General features: G+C 38.1%; 3 protein-coding genes and 1 pseudogene across 3 annotated transcripts; 2 read left to right on the top strand and 2 right to left on the bottom strand.

The window, feature by feature from the left end:
- Positions 1–3974: 3974 nt before the first annotated feature.
- On the top strand, positions 3975–5883 carry LOC126409601 (photosystem II CP47 reaction center protein). Its single transcript, XM_050075512.1, has one exon. The coding sequence runs from the start codon at positions 4160–4162 to the stop codon at positions 5684–5686; it is 1527 nt and encodes a 508-aa protein (XP_049931469.1). The 5' UTR covers positions 3975–4159; the 3' UTR covers positions 5687–5883.
- On the top strand, positions 5791–8814 carry LOC126409599 (cytochrome b6-like). Its single transcript, XM_050075511.1, has 2 exons — positions 5791–5808; positions 7204–8814. Exons 1-2 carry the CDS (start codon positions 5791–5793, stop codon positions 8038–8040), a joined length of 855 nt encoding a protein of 284 aa, XP_049931468.1. The 3' UTR covers positions 8041–8814.
- A 931-nt stretch (positions 8815–9745) lies between these two features.
- On the bottom strand, positions 9746–10930 carry LOC126409605 (DNA-directed RNA polymerase subunit alpha-like; annotated as a pseudogene).
- A 23-nt stretch (positions 10931–10953) lies between these two features.
- On the bottom strand, positions 10954–12906 carry LOC116245324 (30S ribosomal protein S11, chloroplastic). The gene is made up of 2 exons (XM_031616956.1): positions 12687–12906; positions 10954–11300 (listed from the first exon to the last, which is right to left on the bottom strand). The coding sequence occupies exons 1-2, from the start codon at positions 12904–12906 to the stop codon at positions 10954–10956; spliced, it is 567 nt and encodes a 188-aa protein (XP_031472816.1).
- Positions 12907–22318: the final 9412 nt, after the last annotated feature.

The raw sequence follows: 22318 nt of genomic DNA, 5'->3' as shown, positions 1-22318 counted from the left end.
CTTTGTTACCTTTTCTTAATAATGAGAAACAATTTGAGAGAGCCGAGTCGATTTCTAGAACTACCGGCACTAGAACCAGAAAAAAATAGAAATAGGACCACTCTTCAATCGAATCAGAACTCAAATCATAACTCAAATTGATGTGATACTTTGTTCGTAAGATCCGGAGCTCATATTCAATTGTCGTGTCGGAAGAAAAAAGAAAGAATGGGGGAAGAAGACCCATTTCTTTATTGAAATGGGTTCGTTCATTCCTACTACATTTTATTTTCCTTTACATTGCTATTTTGACTCTACCTTCCCGGGGTCATTCTCCGGGAAACTCTGTTTCATTTCAATTATTCCGTCGGACTCCTCCCGATCAATCTCCTTATTTAAGGATATCATTGGAAATCATGTAAAGGCAATTCCTATTTGATATAGCTATTTGTGCAAGTATTTTACGATTAAGAAGGAGCTGCTTCTTGCGCAGATCGTGTATTAATCGACTATAGGGTACCCCATTCTCGCGGGTTACTGCATTTATCCGAGTGATCCACAAACGACGAAAATCTCGCTTTTGCCTTCCTCTACCCCTATGGCTGGAAACCAAAGCCCTTATTTTCTGTTGAGTAGCAGTTCGAGTAAGTCTTGAATGAGCTCCTCGAAAGCTTGATGCAAATAAACGAATTTTCCTTCGACGCCTCCGCGCAATATATCCACGTCTAACTCTTGTCATAGTTTAAAATGGGACTTTGATGAATAAGATTTTCATGAATAACTAATTGATTTTCATTTCTTTTCTTTCAGTCATTCTTTTTCCTTCTCTTGGTCTAAGCAAAACGGATTCTTCCGGTGTATAAAATAAAAATTCCGATGGCTTTCTTTTGCTACTATAACCTTCCCAACCACGATTTGTTATTTCTTACAGGCAGTTCATTTCCCCATGAATAAATAGTGGGTTCCATCGTTTCTATGGTTACTTCTTAAACGGCGAGGTCCTATCTATACACCGGAGCCCTTTCCCTCATTTAATCAATGTTATTGGTAACTTGTACAGTTCACACCATTTGGCTCTACCCATGAATTAGCCAGTAATAGGTCTTTTCACAACGAGATCTATCCATACAGTGACGGTATTTAATTATGAAGGTTGGCTAGGTAGCTGACCCTATCAGTCCGTTCTTTCATAAGTAAGAGCACCAATATAACTTTATGCTTTTTAAATACTATTTCCCCGCTTAATGGATAACCATTCGCTACCAATGAGGAATCGCTTTTCATCCCAAATTCAAATCAAGGCGATTGGATTTGCACCAATGGAAACCATAAATTCCATACACAATAGAGGTATATGATAGATTAGATCTTTTTTAAAAATGTAGTTCTTCCATTCTACCCCATTCATTTTCATTGGCACTGGTCATTGATACTGGAAAAATGGTTTAGTTTAGGTCACAGTTCATGATCTGAACGAGTCACACATACACCCTAGTACATGTTCCTCTACGCTGAGGGCATCCTCGAAGAGCAGGAGATTTCGTGACATTTCTCATTGGCTGTCTTGTGTTTCTAATAAGTTGTTTAATAGTTGGCATGCTGAATCGTATATAGAATCGGTTGGTTTAGATCGATCCTAACCTGATGATTATGAATTACTTTCATTTGAGTTGAAGATTCTACTTCGAACCATGGTTCGAAGTAGAATTACCGATTTACACAAAATCCGCGCTATTTTCGACTGCTACAAGATCAACAATGCCATGAGCTTGGGCTTCTGTTGCTGACATAAAAACATCCCTTTCCATGTCTTCAGATACAACCCATAAAGGTTTGCCCGTTCTTTGTACATAAACTCTTGTTAGTATTTCGCGAAGTTTCAACAGTTCTTCCGCTTCCAGGATAAATTCTCCTGCTTGTGCCTCATAAAAAGAACTAGCAGGTTGGTGGATCATAACCCTGATTATAATATGTCATAATGAACGATTCCTCTATCTCGCAAAATGGAGCGAAAAGAATAAATAAAAATAAAAAAGATAGAAAACCGTACAGGCAATTTTTGCACATTGCATACGGCTCCGCAATGGAATCTACTCTTCTCTTACATCAAAGAAAGAGACAAATAGATCTATCAGATCCAAATCGTTGGATGATCCATTTACCACCCTTCTCCTCGTAGGAACAAAAAAATACTATGATGGTTCCGTTGCTTTAGATAATATATTCATCTCTCTTCTATGATTCAGCAATCCCAAAGTTTCTTTCTGGTCTGAGTCTGATTAAATAAGAAAAATGATAAGGAAAATGATCCCTTTCTTTTCATGCTTAGAAATATTCAGACTCATGTTGTGTAAGGAAAAGGGGTTGTTTGTGACGCTGAAATGGACCCCCGATAAATAACATAGGAATAAGATCAAATCGGGACTAACCTTTTGTTTCATACTACTATCTCGATACATAATCATGTTATGAAGAAGCAATAATGATTTGCTCATATCGAACTAAACGTGCCATGCTATTATTACTTATATATTCCATATGGCGAAGGCATAGTCTTATTTTTTCTTCAAGTCAAATAAAAACTCATTGGCGCCGAGCGTGAGGGAATGCTAGACGTTTGGTAAATTCTCCTCCGACCAGGATGAAAGATCCCATCGAAGCGGCTAATCCCATGCATATTGTATGTACGTCTGGTGGAACAATTTGCATAGCATCATAAATAGCTATTCCCGGTATTACCCATCCGCCGGGAGAATTTATAAACAAATAGAGATCCCTGGTATTATCTTCCATACTGAGATATACCATGAGACCAACAAGTTGATTCGAGATCTCGCTATCAACGCCTTGGCCTAAAAAAAGTAATCTTTCTCGATGAAGTCGGTTGATTAGGAAAAATTGTATCCCCGCAGAACCGTACACGCACCTTTCGATACATACGGTTCAAAAAGTTCGAAAAAAAAATAATCAATGTGTCGATTCCAGACCTATTCTTTTTGAGTTTAGGCGTTTTCCTGACGAAGGGGTTTATTTTCATTTGCATTTTCCACAAAAATTAGTTTTGGTTTGCCCTCCTAACCTACAAAAAAGAATTCACTGAACATCTTTTTATTGATGTATTCTTTTGATTGATGTATTGTTTCATCGAGATCCAAATCGCGATGCCATTTTCTTGTTCCTGAATGGGCCTCTTCACTTATTTTAGGTTTATGCTCTACTCCGGGTAAAGATTCGCCCGAATTCCATTTGCACATATAGGACAAATGACCCCAGTACCACTTATTTTTTTCTTACGACTTTTTTATGCCTTCCACCAACCAAGTATTCGATGTATTCATCACATTTATATTTATTAGTGGTTTGAGATCACTCCTATGGTCTTATTTCTGATAGATGATAGAAGTTGTAATCAATATTACCCATTTGGTATTTTCTGAACGGAGCCTGGATACTTCATTTTATTGTTCCAAGTCAACCATAGATTATTCTAATTGATAAGATAATATTTATCTTTCAAACGAATTGATCCATTTGCACATTTCACGCTCCGAATTATTGAATTGATTTGATGATTCAATCAATCTTTCTTAGGCGAAAGAGAGTATATCTCGATCAGGGGAGAGAACGGGGAAATCCCATATGACCCAATATGTCCGACAAGTCGCACTATATGTCAACCCAAACTGCATCTTCCTCTCCAGGACTCCGAAAAGGGACTTTTGGAACACCAATGGGCATTACATTAAAGAAAACGGGGTTAAGTACTATACTTCACTTTGATGTGGAAACGTAACAATGGGTTTATTGTCCTCATAATATTTTTGTTTATCATATTTTATACATAGATTGGAAGACTCATGTAGGAAGACAGAATGAAAAAAAGAAAATTCTTAGGGACGGAGCGGATCCTTCGAATGATGAACAAGTATCTAATGGATTCACTTAAAAAAATGGGACCAATCCCCCATTGCGTATTGGTACTTATCGGGTATAAAATAAATCTGCTTCTCTTTGTTCCTGCGAACAGAACGGAATTGTTCCATTATTACTATCACCTGCGGCACGTAATAAATGTGAACCCTTGCACCGAGATAATCACTGAATGAGGTCCATAGCATAGTCTTTTCCAATGTGACAAAGTTACATAGTGTCTATTTTTCTTTGATGAAGGGGTATTTCCATGGGTTTGCCTTGGTATCGTGTTCATACTGTCGTATTGAATGATCCTGGTCGCTTGCTTTCTGTCCATATAATGCATACAGCTCTAGTTTCTGGTTGGGCCGGTTCTATGGCTCTATACGAATTAGCTGTTTTTGATCCCTCTGATCCCGTTCTTGATCCAATGTGGCGACAAGGTATGTTCGTTATACCCTTCATGACTCGTTTAGGAATAACCAATTCATGGGGCGGTTGGAGTATTACAGGAGGAACTGTAACCAATCCGGGTATTTGGAGTTACGAAGGTGTTGCCGGGGCACACATTGTGTTTTCTGGCTTGTGCTTCTTGGCAGCTATCTGGCATTGGGTGTATTGGGATCTAGAAATATTCTGTGATGAACGTACGGGAAAACCCTCTTTGGATTTGCCCAAGATCTTTGGAATTCATTTATTTTTATCTGGGGTGGCTTGCTTTGGGTTTGGTGCATTTCATGTAACAGGTTTGTATGGCCCTGGAATATGGGTGTCTGATCCTTATGGGCTAACCGGAAAAGTGCAACCTGTAAGTCCTTCATGGGGCGCGGAGGGTTTTGATCCTTTTGTTCCGGGGGGGATAGCTTCTCATCATATTGCAGCGGGCACCTTGGGAATATTAGCGGGTCTATTCCATCTTAGTGTTCGCCCGCCCCAACGTCTATACAAAGCATTACGTATGGGCAATATTGAAACTGTGCTTTCCAGTAGTATCGCTGCTGTGTTTTTTGCAGCTTTCGTTGTTGCTGGAACTATGTGGTATGGTTCAGCGACTACTCCGATCGAATTATTTGGTCCTACTCGTTATCAGTGGGATCAGGGATATTTCCAGCAAGAAATATATCGAAGAGTTAACGCCGGGCTAGCTGAAAATCTGAGTTTATCGGAATCTTGGTCTAAAATTCCCGATAAACTAGCTTTTTATGATTATATCGGTAATAATCCGGCGAAAGGAGGATTGTTCAGAGCCGGCTCAATGGACAACGGGGATGGAATAGCTGTTGGGTGGTTAGGACACCCTGTCTTTAGAGATAAAGAGGGGCATGAACTTTTTGTACGTCGTATGCCTACCTTCTTTGAAACATTTCCGGTAGTTTTGGTAGATGGAGACGGAATTGTGAGAGCCGATGTTCCTTTTAGAAGGGCAGAATCCAAGTATAGTGTCGAACAAGTGGGTGTAACTGTTGAGTTCTATGGTGGTGAACTCGATGGAGTCAGTTATAATGATCCTGCTACTGTGAAAAAATATGCTAGACGTGCCCAATTGGGTGAAATTTTTGAATTGGATCGCGCTACTTTGAAATCCGATGGTGTTTTTCGTAGTAGTCCAAGGGGTTGGTTCACTTTTGGACATGCTTCGTTTGCTTTGCTTTTCTTTTTCGGCCACATTTGGCATGGTGCTAGAACCTTGTTCAGAGATGTTTTTGCTGGTATCGACCCAGATTTAGATGCTCAAGTGGAATTTGGAACCTTCCAAAAACTGGGGGATCCAACTACAAGGAGACAAGTAGTCTGATACAACATTTCTTTCATATGTCTAGCCTATGTTTCATATAGGGTACTGGAGAAATATTAATTCGAATCATCACCTATTACTCTTGACCTTTACTTGTCTGGGAAATGATCCCAAATGAACAGGTATGGAAGCTATAATTGTAAAACACGATCGAATCTATGGAAGCATTGGTTTATACATTCCTGTTGGTCTCGACTCTGGGATAATATTTTTTGCTATCTTTTTTCGAGAACCGCCTAAGGTTCCAAATAAAAAGATGAAATGATTTTTCATTATCTCAATTGAAATGATGACCCTCCGATGAGGAGGGTCATCATTTCAACTAGTCCCCGTGTTCCTCAAATGGATCTCTTAGTTGTTGAGAGGGTTGCCCAAAGGCGGTATATAAGGCATACCCCGTAAAGCTTACAAGTAAACCAGATATGAAGATGGCGACTAGAGTTGCAGTTTCCATTATTAAGTGATTTCAAGACCACGATGGATCTACGATAAGATAGTTTATTTACAACGGAATCGTATACAAAGTCAACAGATCTCAAACAATGCACGGAATAGGATTTATGGCTACACAAACCATTGAGGGTAGTTCCAGATCTGGGCCAAGACGGACTATTGTAGGCGATTTATTAAAACCATTGAATTCGGAATATGGTAAAGTAGCCCCTGGATGGGGAACTACACCCCTTATGGGTGTCGCAATGGCTCTATTTGCAGTATTCCTATCTATTATTTTGGAGATTTATAATTCTTCCGTTTTACTGGATGGTATTTCATTAAGTTAGGTCCAGAAGAACGGATAAGTCCTAACTTTCAATAAAAAAAGAATCACTTAGGATTCGGATTTCTAGGTCATCTCATTCTGTTTGGTAGTTCGACCGCGGAATTCTTTTGTTTCGGTATTTCCGGAATATGAGTGTGTGACTTGTTATACCTATTGATAGTACAGAGAATAAGTCTGTCATCTCATCGAGAGAGATGGTTCTAGCCCGTCAGATAGTCAGTCTAGTATCTGGAGCACGGACTATATGGAATAGATTAAGAACTATTTAAACTATGATTCATACCTACTATTCATACCTCGTGACCGGCCTCCAACTACTATTATTTTTTTCAATTAACTTTTCAATGAGGCGTTTCAGAAATCGAACCACCTTTTTCCTTCAGAATCATGCTTAGTTTGAGCTGAGCGAGGGACAGGACAAATATTTCTATGGATTCTTAGTTATTATATCTGTTCATTGAATAAGTGAAGTGATGATCAAACGAAAGGGTTCCTACTCAGAGAACTCTTTGGTTCTGTTTTGTTCTTTGTTGAATCATCGTGGTTCTAGTAGGAATCTGAGGTTTCAATTGATTCATAGGGTCTCAACAAGATAATTCCTATCAATAGTAAATTCGTATGTATTACGTATAAACAAAAATAAAATAGGGTAAGAGAACATTCAAAAGGCCTGTAACAATCAACATAGGATGAGCCAACTTGATATTTTGGCGCTATCATCACAAAGAAGATTTAGAGTTTTGGTTCCCTCATTTTATCTGGAAAGATTGAATCAAGTGAAGTCTCTAAAAGGTTTCAAATCTTTCTTTTCTATTGCACGTTGCAACCAGAACCAGTATTGGGGTGTTTTCGCTTGAGCCGTACGAGACGAAATTCTCATATACGGTTCTTAGAGGGGGAGTCCCTTCGCCTTCGGTTCACCTATCTCAATAAAGTATATGATTGGTTCGAGGAGCGTCTCGAGATTCAAGCGATTGCAGATGATATAACTAGTAAATATGTTCCTCCTCATGTCAATATATTTCATTGTCTAGGAGGGATCACACTTACTTGCTTTTTAGTACAAGTAGCTACGGGTTTTGCTATGACTTTTTACTATCGCCCGACCGTCACAGAAGCTTTTGCCTCTGTTCAATACATAATGACTGAAGCCAACTTCGGTTGGTTAATCCGATCAGTTCATCGATGGTCAGCAAGTATGATGGTTCTAATGATGATCCTGCACGTATTTCGTGTTTATCTCACAGGTGGTTTTAAGAAACCACGTGAATTGACTTGGGTTACGGGTGTAGTTCTGGCTGTGTTGACTGCATCCTTTGGGGTAACTGGTTATTCTTTACCTTGGGACCAAATTGGGTATTGGGCAGTCAAAATTGTAACTGGTGTACCTGAGGCTATCCCTATAGTGGGATCGCCCTTGGTAGAGTTATTACGCGGAAGTGCTAGCGTGGGTCAATCCACTTTGACCCGCTTTTATAGTTTACACACTTTTGTATTACCTCTTCTTACCGCCGTATTTATGTTAATGCACTTTTCAATGATACGTAAGCAAGGTATTTCAGGTCCTTTATAGAGAAGACAGAGCATAGGTATTTGTAATAGATCATATAATATATTGTTTGGGTAGGAACAAAAAAATAGTATTTGTATTTCATTGCTATAAATATGGATTATTGAAAAGAATAAGACATGTTATTTGGATATTTCCCTTCAACCACGAAGTATTTTTTATTTGATACGAACAGTTGAAGTGGATTCTCGGAGGAGAGGATGGATTATGGGAGTGTGTGACTTGAACTATTGATTGGTCCATGCAGATATATTATCTGCCACATTGGAATTCATAAACAAATGTGTCTCTGTTCCAACCGCCGCCCCCCTGCGGAGCAAGAGGATAGGCTGGTTCCTTTGAGGAGAATCTTTTCTATGATCAGACCCGAATCATGTCATGCATGAATAGGCTTCGTAAGATCTAGTAGAATAAGTGATGTGGCATGATCCAGATTATGTTCTATCTATTCCACTTCCATTTATTTAACTTATAGTAGGGAATGCATTCATTTCCCCTGCATCGACCCCGATCTATGATACTATCGGAGTGAAACACGGGATCTAAGGAAGAATCGAGGCTAGACTTTATTAGTAACAAGTAAATCCTTTGTACGTAAGAAGACTCTAAAAAACAATATTGTGCATCAATTACAAGGTATGAGACAATCCAAAAGCATTTGATCATGATCGATGTAAGCCTACTTGGGTATTGAGCATTTATTTGTACGAACATAGTTTCCTGGATGGCATATGGATTTTATATGAATCCATTTCATTCCTTTGATTATTGCTCGAGCTGGATGATGAAAATCATCATGTCCGGTTCTTTCGGGGGATGGATCCATAAGAATTCACCTATCCAATAACAAAGAAACCCGACTTGAATGATCCTGTATTAAGAGCAAAATTGGCTAAGGGGATGGGACATAATTATTATGGGGAACCGGCATGGCCTAATGATCTTTTATATATTTTTCCCGTAGTAATTCTAGGTACTATTGCATGTAACGTAGGTCTAGCGGTTCTAGAGCCATCAATGATTGGTGAACCGGCAGATCCATTTGCAACTCCTTTGGAAATATTACCCGAATGGTACTTCTTTCCCGTATTTCAATACTCCGTACAGTACCCAATAAGTTATTGGGTGTTCTTTTAATGGTTTCGGTACCAGCGGGATTATTGACAGTACCCTTTTTGGAAATGTTAATAAATTCCAAAATCCATTCCGTCGCCCAGTAGCTACAACAGTCTTTTTGATTGGTACGGCAGTAGCCCTTTGGTTAGGTATTGGAGCAACATTACCTATTGATAAGTCTCTAACTTTAGGTCTTTTTCAAATTAAATAGATCTTGAAATACTAAGGTAAGGCGGGATATTACGTATGTATCTAGTTAGGCATACTTCAAAGTTTATCCTCCTAGATACATCTCTTTCATTTGATTATAGATCTATTCTGAAGAATCCACGAATACAGACTATGCTGAAGATTCAAACAGACTTTGTTTTTGTTCTTCTTTTTTCGTTAGTGTGTATATTTTAGTGTGTATATTGATTATATATTACAAATTATTATTCAATTCGAATTGAATAATAATTTGTAATATATAGGAAGAATAATTATAGTATAATTTTATAGTTAGTTTAGTTATAAAAATAAGAAATAAGATAAAGATAAGAAATAATAGAAATTTTATTTCATTATTTTCTAGTTAATAAATAGTCTTTCATTTATAATTTTTTCATTTCGTGCTTTCATTCGAAATGAAAAAAAATTTCAACGGGATTCAAACTGAGTTGAATTTTTAAGCAAGTCGATTGTGAAACCCTTCTGTAGAATGTCGAATATTTGTTTTACGTCTTCTACGCGAAAATGCTCAATTCTCATAAGATCTTCTTGACTTTTACTCAAAAGGTCCAGCAATGTATGTATATTAGACCTTTTGAGACAGTTATAAGTCCTAGGAGGCAATTCTAATTGATCAATAAAATACGTTTCAATATGATTTCTCTTTTCATATTATCCAATCCATCATCAAAGGTAAAAAGGGCACACTAGCCCTTTTTTGATTGTCCTCCATATTTCTATTTATGTCCTGTTCCTCCGCATGTAAAAAGGAATAAATAAATCGATCAAATTACGAGAAGCTTCATAAAGCGCTTCCTTAGGAGTTAAACTTCCATTCGTCCATATTTCAAGAAAAGTATCTCTTGTTTCTCATTCCCATTCCCATAAGAATGAATACTATGATTCGCATTTCGAACAGGCATGGATACAGCATCTATAGGATAGCTTCCGTCTTGATAGTTATTTGGGGTTCTCGTACAATATCCACGACCCCTCTCAATTTTTAATTCAATGCACAAATCACCGGTTCCGTTAGGACAGCTATATGCTGTGTAGTATCAACTATTTCTACAGAAGGTGGTGAGATGATATCTTGAGCAGTTACGTGTCTAGGGCCCTGACATAGATAGATGCGTCGAGAGTTCCGTACAGATCACTTCTAAATACAATTTTTTTCAAATTCATTAAAATTTCATGGACTGATTCTTCAATACCTACTATCGTAGAATATTCATGTGGTACCTTATCAGATTTTGCGCGCGTAATACATGTTCCTTCTAGTTCTCCAAGTAAAGCCTTCGCATCGCGATACCGATTGTATCGGCTTGACCCTTCATAAGTGGGGATAAAACGAAACGACCATAATAAAGGCGTTTGCTGTCTGCTCTTGATTCAACACACTTCCACTGTAGCGTCCGAGTGGATACTGGTACTTCCTCCCGAACCATACTAATATAATATTATTTGATGAGATCATTTAATTATTTATTTCTCTTGGATTGGAATCTTTTCCATTTTTATTTCTAAACGCGCCTTTTTTTTGGCGGTCTACATCCATTATGCGGCATAGGGGTTACGTCACGTACAAATTTAATAGTATACCACTTCTACGAATCGCTCGTAATGCTGCATCTCTCCGAGACCGGGACCCTTTATCATGACTTCTGCTCGTTGCATACCCTGGTCTACTACCGCACGAATAGCATTTCCTGCTGCGGTTTGAGCAGCAAATGGGGTACCCTTCTTGTGCCTTGAATCCACAGGTACCCGCAGAAGACCAAGAAACGACCCGACCTTGTGGGTCTGTACAGTAACAATAGTATTGTTGAAACTCGCTTGAACATGAATAACTCCTATTGGTGTTCTACACCCACTCTTACGTGAACTAATACGGCTATTTCTACGTGAACCAATTCTTGGTATAGGTTTGTCATATTCTATTTGCCATCTCATAAATATGAGTCAGAGATATACGGATATATCCATTTCATGTGAAACAAATTCTTTATTTATTTGTACATTAGGTCTCTTAGAAGTGAAGTTCTTTTTTTTTTATAAATATTATCCCTGTCTCTGTTTATGTTTCGGATTAGAACAAATTACTATAATTCGTCCTCGCCTACGGATCAGTCGACATTTTTCACAAATCTTACGAACAGAAGCTCTTATTTTCATATTTGTTGTTCCTTAATTCCGAATCTACTCTTTGAAAGAAAATAGTCTCTTTTCTTTAATTCACCTTAAGTTAGTGTTTGAGCCTTAAAATTTATCCCCATGAAATTTAAATACCTAATCGTTTGAATCTTTATTGCGAGTCTATAAATTATACGTCCCCTTGTTGAATCATAACGGCTGACTTCTATTTTTACTCTATCTCTGGTAGTATTCGTATAAAACTACGTCGTATCCGCCCTGAACATAACCTAGAACCAGGTCTTCGTTATCTAAGCGAACCCAGAACATGCCATTGGGAAGTGATTCAGTAATTAACCTTCATGGATCAATTTTTGTTCTTTCATTCCAGGTAACTCCTTGAAGTATTAACTAATGTAGGAGGAGTGACATTAGACAACCACCTCTACTCTCTTTTTCATAAATAGGAAGTTACGTATCAAATTCGTATACCAGATGGATCACCTCACCATATATAAAAAAATTTCTCCTCCAATTCTTTCTAGTCGAGCTTCTCGATCTGTCATTATACCCCTAGAAGTAGAAAGAATTACAACCCTATCCCGCCTGAAATCCTAGGAATTCGTTGAGAGTTGGAATAGATTCGCAGACCTGGTCTGCTGATACGCTTTAAAATATTTCTATGTGCTCTTTTCCTATTTCTTCTATGTCGTAGGGTTAAAACCAAGAAATCCTTGTTGTTTTCCCGGTGCTTCCTAACATTTTCGATAAAACCTCTCGTAGAAGTATTTTCACAATGTTTTCGGTAATATTAGTGGATGGTATTCGAACTGTTCCTTTTTATCCATGTCAGCATTTCTTATATAGTTATTATATCGGCATAGTGTCTCTACCCATGACGAACTATCATTTTTTTTTTGCTTTGATATAATCACATGTTTCTTTTTTTATTTTTCATTAAAGGTATATGCCTGAGACATATCTACTATTTATCCATTTCAAAGACCTACTACCCATTGTCTCGTCTACTAGCGTTCATTATTTATAATACTTCGGGAGCTAATGAGACTATCTTAGTGAAATTTAACTGTCTCAATTCACGAGCAATCGAACCAAAACTCGGGTGCCTTTTGGATTTCCTTCTTGATCAATGACAACTGCTGCATTGTCATCATACCGGATTATCATACCGTTGTCGCGCTTGAGTTCTTTACATGTACGTACAATTACAGCTCTGATTACTTCTGATCTTTCCAGGGGCATATTTGGCACTGCTTCTTTGATTACAGCAACAATAACGTCACCGATATGAGCATATCGGTAATTACTAGCTCCTATGATTCGAATACACATCAATTTTCGAGCTCCGCTGTTGTCCGCTACATTCAAAAAGGTCTGAGGTTGAATCATCTTTCTTTTATTTGAGTTCTTTCATGCAAGAGGCGAGGGGAAAAGAAAATTTTCTGTCCAGAAATAAGTAAACCAGCGATTATAGATTATATTTTTCATCATTCATAATATCCCTTTGGTCCGATATCCCTATTCCGCAATAACGAATTTTGTTCGTATAGGCATTTTGCGCGCCGCTATTTCCATAGCGGCTCTGGCTACGGTTTCTGATACTCCGCCCATTTCATAAGTATTCGATCCGGTTTAACGACGGATACCCAATATTCAGGAGATCCCTTCCCCGAACCATACGTGTTTCCGCGGGTCTTAGTGTAACGGGTTTGTCGGGGAATATACGTACCATATTTTTCCGCCACGACGGGCATATCGTGTCATTGCGCGGCGCCCTGCTTCTATTTGTCTAGATGTGATCCAAGCGGGTTCAAGTGCCTGAAGCGCATATTTACCGAAACAAATACGATTGCCCGATAAGATACTCCTTTCATTCTTCCTCTATGTTGTTTACGAAACCTGGTTCTTTTGGGGTTATAGTTGATGGTAGTGTCTCAATTCCATCTCTACTACAGAACCGGACATGAGAGTTTCTTCTCATCCAGCTCCTCGCGAATGAAACGATAAATAAACAATAAATAATATTAGGATTATTTAATGGATGAATTTCGCGGGCGAATATTTACTCTTTTATATTTATCTGCTTTATTCGTAGGGTCGCTCCATAACCTCTTCGAAGAAATCAGTTCGTTCCCGGCGCGTTCCGCCATCCCGTCCAGTGAATCATTAGGATTCGTTTTCAATCGAATCCTCCGCAGTCACAGGTTCCGTCGTTCCCATAGCTTCTCCTCCATTAATGTCGAGGTCTGAATTCTGCAATGGAGCTTCTAATTTAATCTGTCCTGAGTCAATCTCCTCAGTCTCTATCGACTCAATGCTCTTTATTTTTTGAAATCTATCTCAATTATAGATGAATTGAATTATATTATAGTATATGATGCCTTATCACATTGCCTTTCTAAGATGATTCATAGACCATACATATTGGAATAATATATCATTTCTTTTCCCTTCTCTCTTTCTCTCATCCTTCCATTCATCCGCATCCCTCTATTTTGGTTTCACAACTTACACAATCAATCAAGATTCATTTTTACTTTATTGAAAAAGGATTTCAGTTGCTACAATATATGATTATTATCTCATATAATGACCGATTCCTTGGATCTTGAGAATACGAAGCAATGAGCTGGTTATTAATTTATATTTATATTAGGTAGGGTCCAATTCTTTCTTTTAGTCCCAACGAGTCACACACTAAGCATAGCAATTCTATCATATCAAAGTGGTAAATCGAATTGTTATTCAAACATATATAATTGATCCGTTTTGACTAAACGGAAAAGACCTAAACTAAATTGAGTTTTTTGCCCTGTCCATGGATAAGTATCCATGAATAGAATCGCAAGAAAGGAGCCATTACTCTTCATCCAAAAATATCCAAATTTTTATCCCTAATACTCCATAGATAGTTCGAACTGGATAGGAACAATAATCAATTTTCACTCGAATGGTCTGTAGGGGAACCCTACCTTCTCTAATCCATTCAACGCGGGCAATTTCGTTTCCATTGAGACGTCCTGCAATTTGTACCTGAATTCCTTTGCATCCGCTTGTTCAGCTAATTCAATAGCTTTTTTCATTGCCTTTCTAAAGGAAACTCTATTCTTTAATTGCAGAGCGATATATTCTGCAAGAATATTAGGTTGCCCGTAAGGTCTTGCAACTCTTGCGATAGCAATGTTGAGTCTTCGGTTCACAGAATGAAAGCTTTTTTGTACATTAGTCTGTAATTCTTCGATTCCTCGGGCTCGACCCTCTATTAACATATTGGCGAATCCATATGAATTATGACTTGGATCAAATCGATTCTTTTTTTAATATCTATACGTGCAATTCCTTCAAAACCTGAGGATATTCTCATATGTTTTTGTACATAATTCTTGATACAATCCCGTATTTTTTCATCTTCCTGGAGACCTTTGGAATAATTTTTTGGTTGTGCGAACCAAAAGGAACGATGACTTTGGGTTGTACCAAGTCTGAAACCAAGTGGATTTATTTTCTGTCCCATATCTACCTACCATATTCTCTTTCTAAACTAAAGTCATGTTTTGAAATCAAATATTTTTTAAATTGAAGTTAGGTCTTTCGCTCAATACAATAGTTATATGACAGGTGGGTCTTTTTATTGGGTAACTACGTCCCGAGCTCGCGGTTTTAACCTTTTGACGATAACACCTTCGTTGACTTCGGCTTTACTAATAAATAATCAGCTTCTTTCAAACCCTATTGTGACTAGCATTTGCTGCTGCGGAATAAACTAATTTGAAAATGGGGTAACATGCTCGATAAGGCATGAGTTCCAGTATCATAAGTGTTTGCTCATAGGAGCAACCGCGAATTTGATCAATTACCCTTCGTGCTTTTTGAGCAGACATACCTATATGTCGAGCTAAAGCTCGTATTTCTGTACCCGAGGTCTTCTTTATCATAGTCATAGGGTTTTACCTCACACACACCAATAAAAATAAGAATAAATCATGAGAGCACTTATTTAACTTTTGATTACATTAATACATTAACTATATTAATATTATCATTATCGCCGAGATCTATTATCGTTTCTCGCGTGTCCCCGGAAAGTCAGAGTAGGCGCGAATTCTCCCAATTTGTGACCCACCATACGCTCCGTTATATAAATAGGTAAATGCTCCTTTCCGTTATGAACAGCAATTGTATGACCGACCATTGCAAATATAATGGTCGATGCTCGGGACCAAGTTACTATTATACTTCTTTCCTCTGCCTTGTTGAGCTTCTCAATTTTACTTAATAAGTGATTAGCCACAAAAGGATTTTTTTTAGATGAACGGGCCACAAGTGATTACTCCCCCTTCTTTTCATTTTTTCATTTTGTGAGACGAAAAAACCAATTTGATTTAATTTTACATCATTCATTATTTTTTTTTCTCTTTCTATTTACGGCGACGAAGATAAAAATATCACTATATTTATTCCTTTTCCTACTCCTTCTTCCAAGCGCGGGATAACCCAAGGAGTTGTGGGTTTTTTTCTACCAATCGGGGCCCTCCTTCACCACCTCCATGGGGATGGTCTACAGGGTTCATAACTACTCCTCTTACTACAGGACGCTTACCTAGCCAACATTTAGATCCGGCTCTACCCAAACTTTTCTGGTTCGCCCCGACATTACCCACTTGTCCGACTGTTGCTGAGCAGTTTTTGGATATCAAACGAACCTCTCCAGATGGTAATCTTAATGTGGCCGATTTACCCTCTTTTGCAATCAGTTTCGCTACAGCACCTGCTGCTCTAGCTAATTGTCCACCCTTTCCAAGTGTTATTTCTATGTTATGTATGGCCGTGCCTAAGGGCATATCGGTTGAAGTAGATTCTTCTTTTTGATCAATCAAAACCCCTTCCCAAACTGTACAAGCTTCTTCCAAAGCATACGGCTTTCTGGATGTAGATGATGATATCTAGACAGATGGATCTTATATGAATCGTATGATGAAGTACCACATGAGTGGATATATAGGAATCCAAATCTGCCGAATCACTCATGCTACGATCTTCTACATCCTAGGTCTCCCCATTCCGTCATCTGGCTTATGTTCTTCATGTAGCACTCAGACCGAATGACTCTATGAAATTACGTCGATACTTCCATTCCACATATTACGGGTAACGTAGGAGACATCTCTATTTTTCCCCGGGGGATCTTTAGAATTACCACTGCTTAGCTTTCAATTCGCCTCTGACCATCAAATGAAATGTGAATAACCCATCCTCCTCTCTTTGAAACAAGGGGCGCTTCCGGTTCTATCCGTGCTTCAAACAATTTTGTCTTCTCCATATTACCATATCTCTAGAGTCAATAATTTATATGAGGAACCACTGAACTCAATCACCTGCTGCCGTTACTCTTCAGTTTTCTGTTGAGGTCTATCCCGTAGAGGTACTCAAATTGGATCAGTGATCGATTTCTAGGTTTTGTCGTAAACCTAATTGGTTACTTCCAATTACGTAAATCAATAGTTCAAACCGCACTCAAAGGTAGGGCATTTCCCATTGATATAGGAACTTCTGTACCAGAAACAATGGTATCTCCAATTATAGCCCCTCTGGGATGTAAAATATATCTCTTCTCACCATCCCCATAGTGTATGAGACAATGTATGCATTTCGATTAGGGTCGTATTCTATGGTTACGATTCTACCAGATATGTCTTTTGCATTCCGTCGAAAATCGATTTTACGGTATAGACGCTTATGACCTCCCCCTCTATGCCTTGCGGTAATGATTCCTCTGGCATTACGACCTTTACCACAACGATGCTGTCCATAGATCAATTTGTTCGTGGATTGGATTTCGCTTGACTGTCTACGGCTCCTTTGCGTGTGCTAGGGGTAGAAGTTTTGTATAAATGTATGGCCATGTTATTAAGTATTTATTTTTTTTTATTTAAGTTCTTTTCTCTATAAGAGGTGGAATAGAATAACCCGGTTGAAGCGTAATGATCATACGTCTGTAATGCATTGTATGTCGCATAATAGGTCCCATTCTTCTACCCTTTCCCGGGAGTCGATGGCTATTCATAGCTACTACCTTGACACCAAAGAAGAGTTCGATCCAATGCTTTATTTCTGTCCTAGTTGATCCTGATTCGACATTAGAAGTATATTGATTGTTCCCCAATAACCGAATACTTTTTTCTGTAAATACTGCATATTTGATTCCATCCATAAATCCATTTTCTTCCCTATGAGTTCCAGTATCTATAAGAATTAGAATTCTTACCGTTTCTACCGTTTCTATCTTATTCTTATAGTATGAATATACCAATTAGTTATCTATGGATGATGAGATTCCGTTGATACGGAGCCAATTCTATTATTGAACGTTCCAATTCGCGTGCATCCAGCAGGAATTGAACCTACGAATTTGCCAATTATGAGTTGGGCGCTTTAACCATTCAGCCATGGATGCTTCGCGGAGACTCGTCATCAACGGGGGCTGTCTTTGTGTAAGTGGATTTCAATTGAAATATAATCTTTCGTTTAGGAGAAATCAATGAACGGCATCAATTCAAATCCTGTATTTTGGAATTGAGAGAGATATTGAGAGAGATCAAGAATTCTCGCTATTTCTTAGATTCATGGACCAAATTCGATTCAGTGGTGTCTTTCACTCACATTTTTTTCCACCAAGAACGTTTTGTGAAACTCCTTGGCCCCCAAACTTGGAGTGTCCTGCTTTCACGTGATTCACAGGGTTCAACAAGCAATCGATATTTCACTTTCACGATCAAAGGTGTAGTACTGCTTGTAGTAGCGGTCCTTATATATCGTATTAACAATCGAAATATGGTCGAAAGAAAAAATCTCTATTTGATGGGGCTTCTTCCTATACCTATGAATTCCATTGGACCCAGAAATGATACATTGGAAGAATCTTTTTGGTCTCCCAATATCAATAGGTTGATTGTTTCGCTCCTGTATCTTCCAAAAGGGAAAAAGATCTCTGAGAGTTGTTTCATGGATCCGAAAGAGAGTACTTGGGTCCTCCCAATAACTAAAAAGTGTATCATGCCTGAATCTAACTGGGGTTCGCGGTGGTGGAGGAACTGGATCGGAAAAAAGAGGGATTCTAGTTGTAAGATATCTAATGAAACAGTAGCTGGAATTGAGATCTCATTCAAAGAGAAAGATATCAATATCTGGAGTTTCTTTTTGTATCCTATATGGATGATCCGATCCGCAAGGACCATGGTTGGGATTGTTTGATCGTGTTTCTCCGAGGAAGAAGCGAAACATAATCAATTTGAATTCGGGACAGCTATTCGAAATCTTAGCGAAACACTTGATTTGTTATCTCATGTCTGCTTTTCGTGAAAAAAGACCAATTGAAGTGGAGGGTTTCCTCAAACAACAAGGAGCTGAGGCAACTATTCCATCAAATGATATTGAGCATGTTTCCCATCTCTTCTCGAGAAACAAGTGGGATATTTCTTTGCAAAATTGTGCTCAATTTCATATGTGGCAATTCCACCAAGATCTCTTCGTTAGTTGGGGGAAGAATCAGCACGAATCGGATTTTTTGAGGAACGTATCGAGAGAGAATTTGATTTGGTTAGACAATATGTGGTTGGTAACAAGGATCGGTTTTTTAGCAAGGTACGGAATGTATCGTCAAATATTCAATATGATTCCACAAGATCTATTTTCGTTCAAGTAACGGATTCTAGCCAATTGAAAGGATCTTCTGATCAATCCAGAGATCATTTCGATTCCATTAGGAATGAGGATTCGGAATATCACACATTGATCAATCAAACAGAGATTCAGCAACTAAAAGAAAGATTGATTCTTTGGGATCCTTCCTCTCTTCAAACGGAACGAACAGAGATAGAATCAGATCGATTCCCGAAATACCCTTCTGGATATTCCTCAATGTCCCGGCTATTCACGGAACGTGAAAAGCAGATGAATAATCATCTGTTTCCGGAAAAAATCGAAGAATTTCTTGGGAATCCTACAAGATCAATTCGTTCTTTTTTCTCCGACAGATGGTCAGAACTTCATCTGGTTTCGAATGCTACTGAGAGGTTCACTAGAGATCAGAAATTGTTGAAGAAACAACAAGATGTTTTTTCTTTTGTCCCTTCCAGGCGATCGGAAAAGAAAGAAATGGTTGATATATTCAAGATAATTACGTATTTACAAAATACCGTCTCAATTCATCCTATTCATCAGATCGGGGATGTGATATGGTTCCGAAGGATGAACCGGATATGGACAGTTCTAATAAGATCTCATTCTTGAACAAAACCCATTTTGTGATTTATTCCATCTATTCCATGACCGGAACAAAGGGAGATACACGTTGCACCACGATTTTGAATCAGAAGAGAGATTTCAAGAAATGGCAGATCTATTCACTCTATCAATAACCGAGCCTGATCCGGTGTATCATAAGGGATTTGCCTTTCTATTGATTCCTACGGGTTGGATCAAAAAAATTCTTGAATGAGGTATTCAACTCCAGGGATGAATCGAAAAAGAACTCTTTATTGGTTCTACCTCATATTTTTGATGAAGAGAATGAATCTTTTTATCGAAGGATCAGAAAAAAATGGGTCCGGATCTCCTGCAGGAATGGTTTGGAAGATCCAAAACCCAAAATAGTGGTATTTGCTAGCAACAACATAATGGAGGCAGTCAATCAATATAGATTGATCCGAAATCTGATTCAAATCCAATATAGCACCTATGGGTACATAAGAAATCTATCGAATAGATTCTTTTTAATGAATAGATCCGATCGCAACTTCGAATATGGAATTCAAAGGGATCAAATAGGAAATGATACTCTGAATCATATAACTATAATGAAATATATGATCAACCAACATTTATCGAATGTGAAAAGAGTCAGAAGAAATGGTTCGATCCTCTTATTTCTCGAACCGAGAGATCCATGAATCGGGATCCTAATGCATATAGATACAAATGGTCCAATGGGAGCAAGAATTTCCAGGAGCATTTGGAGCATTTCGTTTCTGAACAGAAGAACCGTTTTCAAGTGGTGTTCGATCGATTACGTATTAATCAACATTCGATTGATTGGTCCAAGGTTATCGACAAACAAGATTTGTCTAAGTCACTTCATTTCTTTTTGTCCAAGTCACTTCTCTTTTTGTCTAAGTCACTTACTTTTTTCTTTGTGAGTATCGGGAATATCCCCATTCATAGGTCCGAGATCCACATCTATGAATTGAAAGGTCCGAATGATCAACTCTGCAATCAGTTGTTAGAATCAATAGGTGTTCAAATCGTTCATTTGAATAAATTGAAACCCTTCTTATTGGATGATCATGATACTTCCCAAAGATCGAAATTCTTGATCAATGGGGGAACAATATCAGCATTTTTGTTCAATAAGATACCAAAGTGGATGATTGACTCACTCCATACTAGGAATAATCGCAGGAAATTCTTTGATAACACCGATTCCTATTTCTCAATGATATCCCACGATCGGGACAATTGGCTGAATCCCGTGAAACCATTTCATAGAAGTTCATTGATATCTTCTTTTTATAAAGCAAATCTACTTCGATTCTTGAATAATCCACATCACTTCTGCTTCTATTTCTAACAAAAGATTCCCTTTTTATGCGGAAAGACCCGTATCGATAATTATGATCTTACATATGGACAATTCCTCCATATCTCGTTCATCCGCAACAAGATATTTTCTTTTGTGCGTCGGGTAAAAAAAAACATGTTTTTTTTGGAGAGAGATACTATTTCACCAATCGAGTCACAGGTATCTGACATATTCATACCTAACGATTTTCCACAAAGTGGTGACGAAACGTATAACTTGTACAATTCAGCCTCTTTCAACTTATTGTCAGCCTCTTTCAGATATGAATCTATCTGATTCAGAAGGGAAGAACTTGCATCAGTATCTCAGTTTCAATTCAAACATGGGTTTGATTCACACTCCATGTTCTGAGAAAGATTTACCATCCGCAAAAAACGGAATCTTTGTCTAAGAAATGCGTTGAGAAACGGCAGATGTATAGAGCCTTTTCAACGAGATAGTGCTTTTTCAAATCTCTCAAAATGGAATCTGTTCCAAACGTATATGCCATGGTTCCTTACTTCGGCAGGGTGCAAATATATAAATTTCATCCTTTTAGATATCTTTTCAGAACCCATTGCCGATACTAAGTAGCAGTCACAAATTTGTATCCTTTTTTTTATGATATTATGCATGGATCAGATATATCATGGTCAATTCTTCAGATTCCATTGTGGGCGATTTCTTCCACGATGGAATCTGATAAGTGAGATTTCGAGTAAGTGTTTACAGTCTTCTTCTGCCCGAGAAATGATTCATCGAAATAATGAATCACCCGTTCCATTGAAGTGGACACATCTGAGATCACCAAATGCTCGGGAGTTCCTCTATTCAATCCTTTTCCTTCTTCTTGTTGCTGGATATTTCTCGTTCGTACGCATCTTCTCTTTATTTCCCGAGTCTCTAGTGAGTTACAGACAGAGTTAGAAAAGATCAAATCTTTGATGATTCCATCATACATGATTGAGTTGCGAAAACTTCTGGATAGGTATCCTCCACCTGAACTGAATTCTTTCTGGTTAAAGAATCTCTTTCTAGTTGCTCTGGAACAATTAGGAGATTCTCTGGAAGAAATACGGAGTTCTGCTTCTGGTGGCAACATGCTATTGAGTGGTGGTCCCACTTATGGGGTCAAATCAATACGTTCTAAGAAGAAAATTTGAATATCAATCTCATCGATATCAT

The sequence above is a fragment of the Nymphaea colorata genome, unplaced genomic scaffold (genome assembly GCF_008831285.2).
Source record: "Nymphaea colorata isolate Beijing-Zhang1983 unplaced genomic scaffold, ASM883128v2 scaffold0641, whole genome shotgun sequence".
In the NCBI taxonomy this organism is placed as follows: Eukaryota; Viridiplantae; Streptophyta; class Magnoliopsida; order Nymphaeales; family Nymphaeaceae; genus Nymphaea; species Nymphaea colorata.
Note: the sequence above shows the minus strand (reverse complement) of the source record. Positions and strands in the feature narration are given on the sequence as shown.

What these genes read in the sequence shown, in the direction of transcription:
- LOC116245324 (XM_031616956.1), bottom strand. Translation starts at nt 12,906, where the DNA reads ATGATTCAACCTCAGACCTTTTTGAATGTAGCGGACAACAGCGGAGCT. An exon ending in AGAACTCAAGCGCGACAACG is followed by an intron (nt 11,301 to 12,686) that starts GTATGATAATCC and finishes GATGGCAAATAG; the next exon opens with AATATGACAAACCTATACCA.
- LOC126409601 (XM_050075512.1), top strand. Translation starts at nt 4,160, where the DNA reads ATGGGTTTGCCTTGGTATCGTGTTCATACTGTCGTATTGAATGATCCT.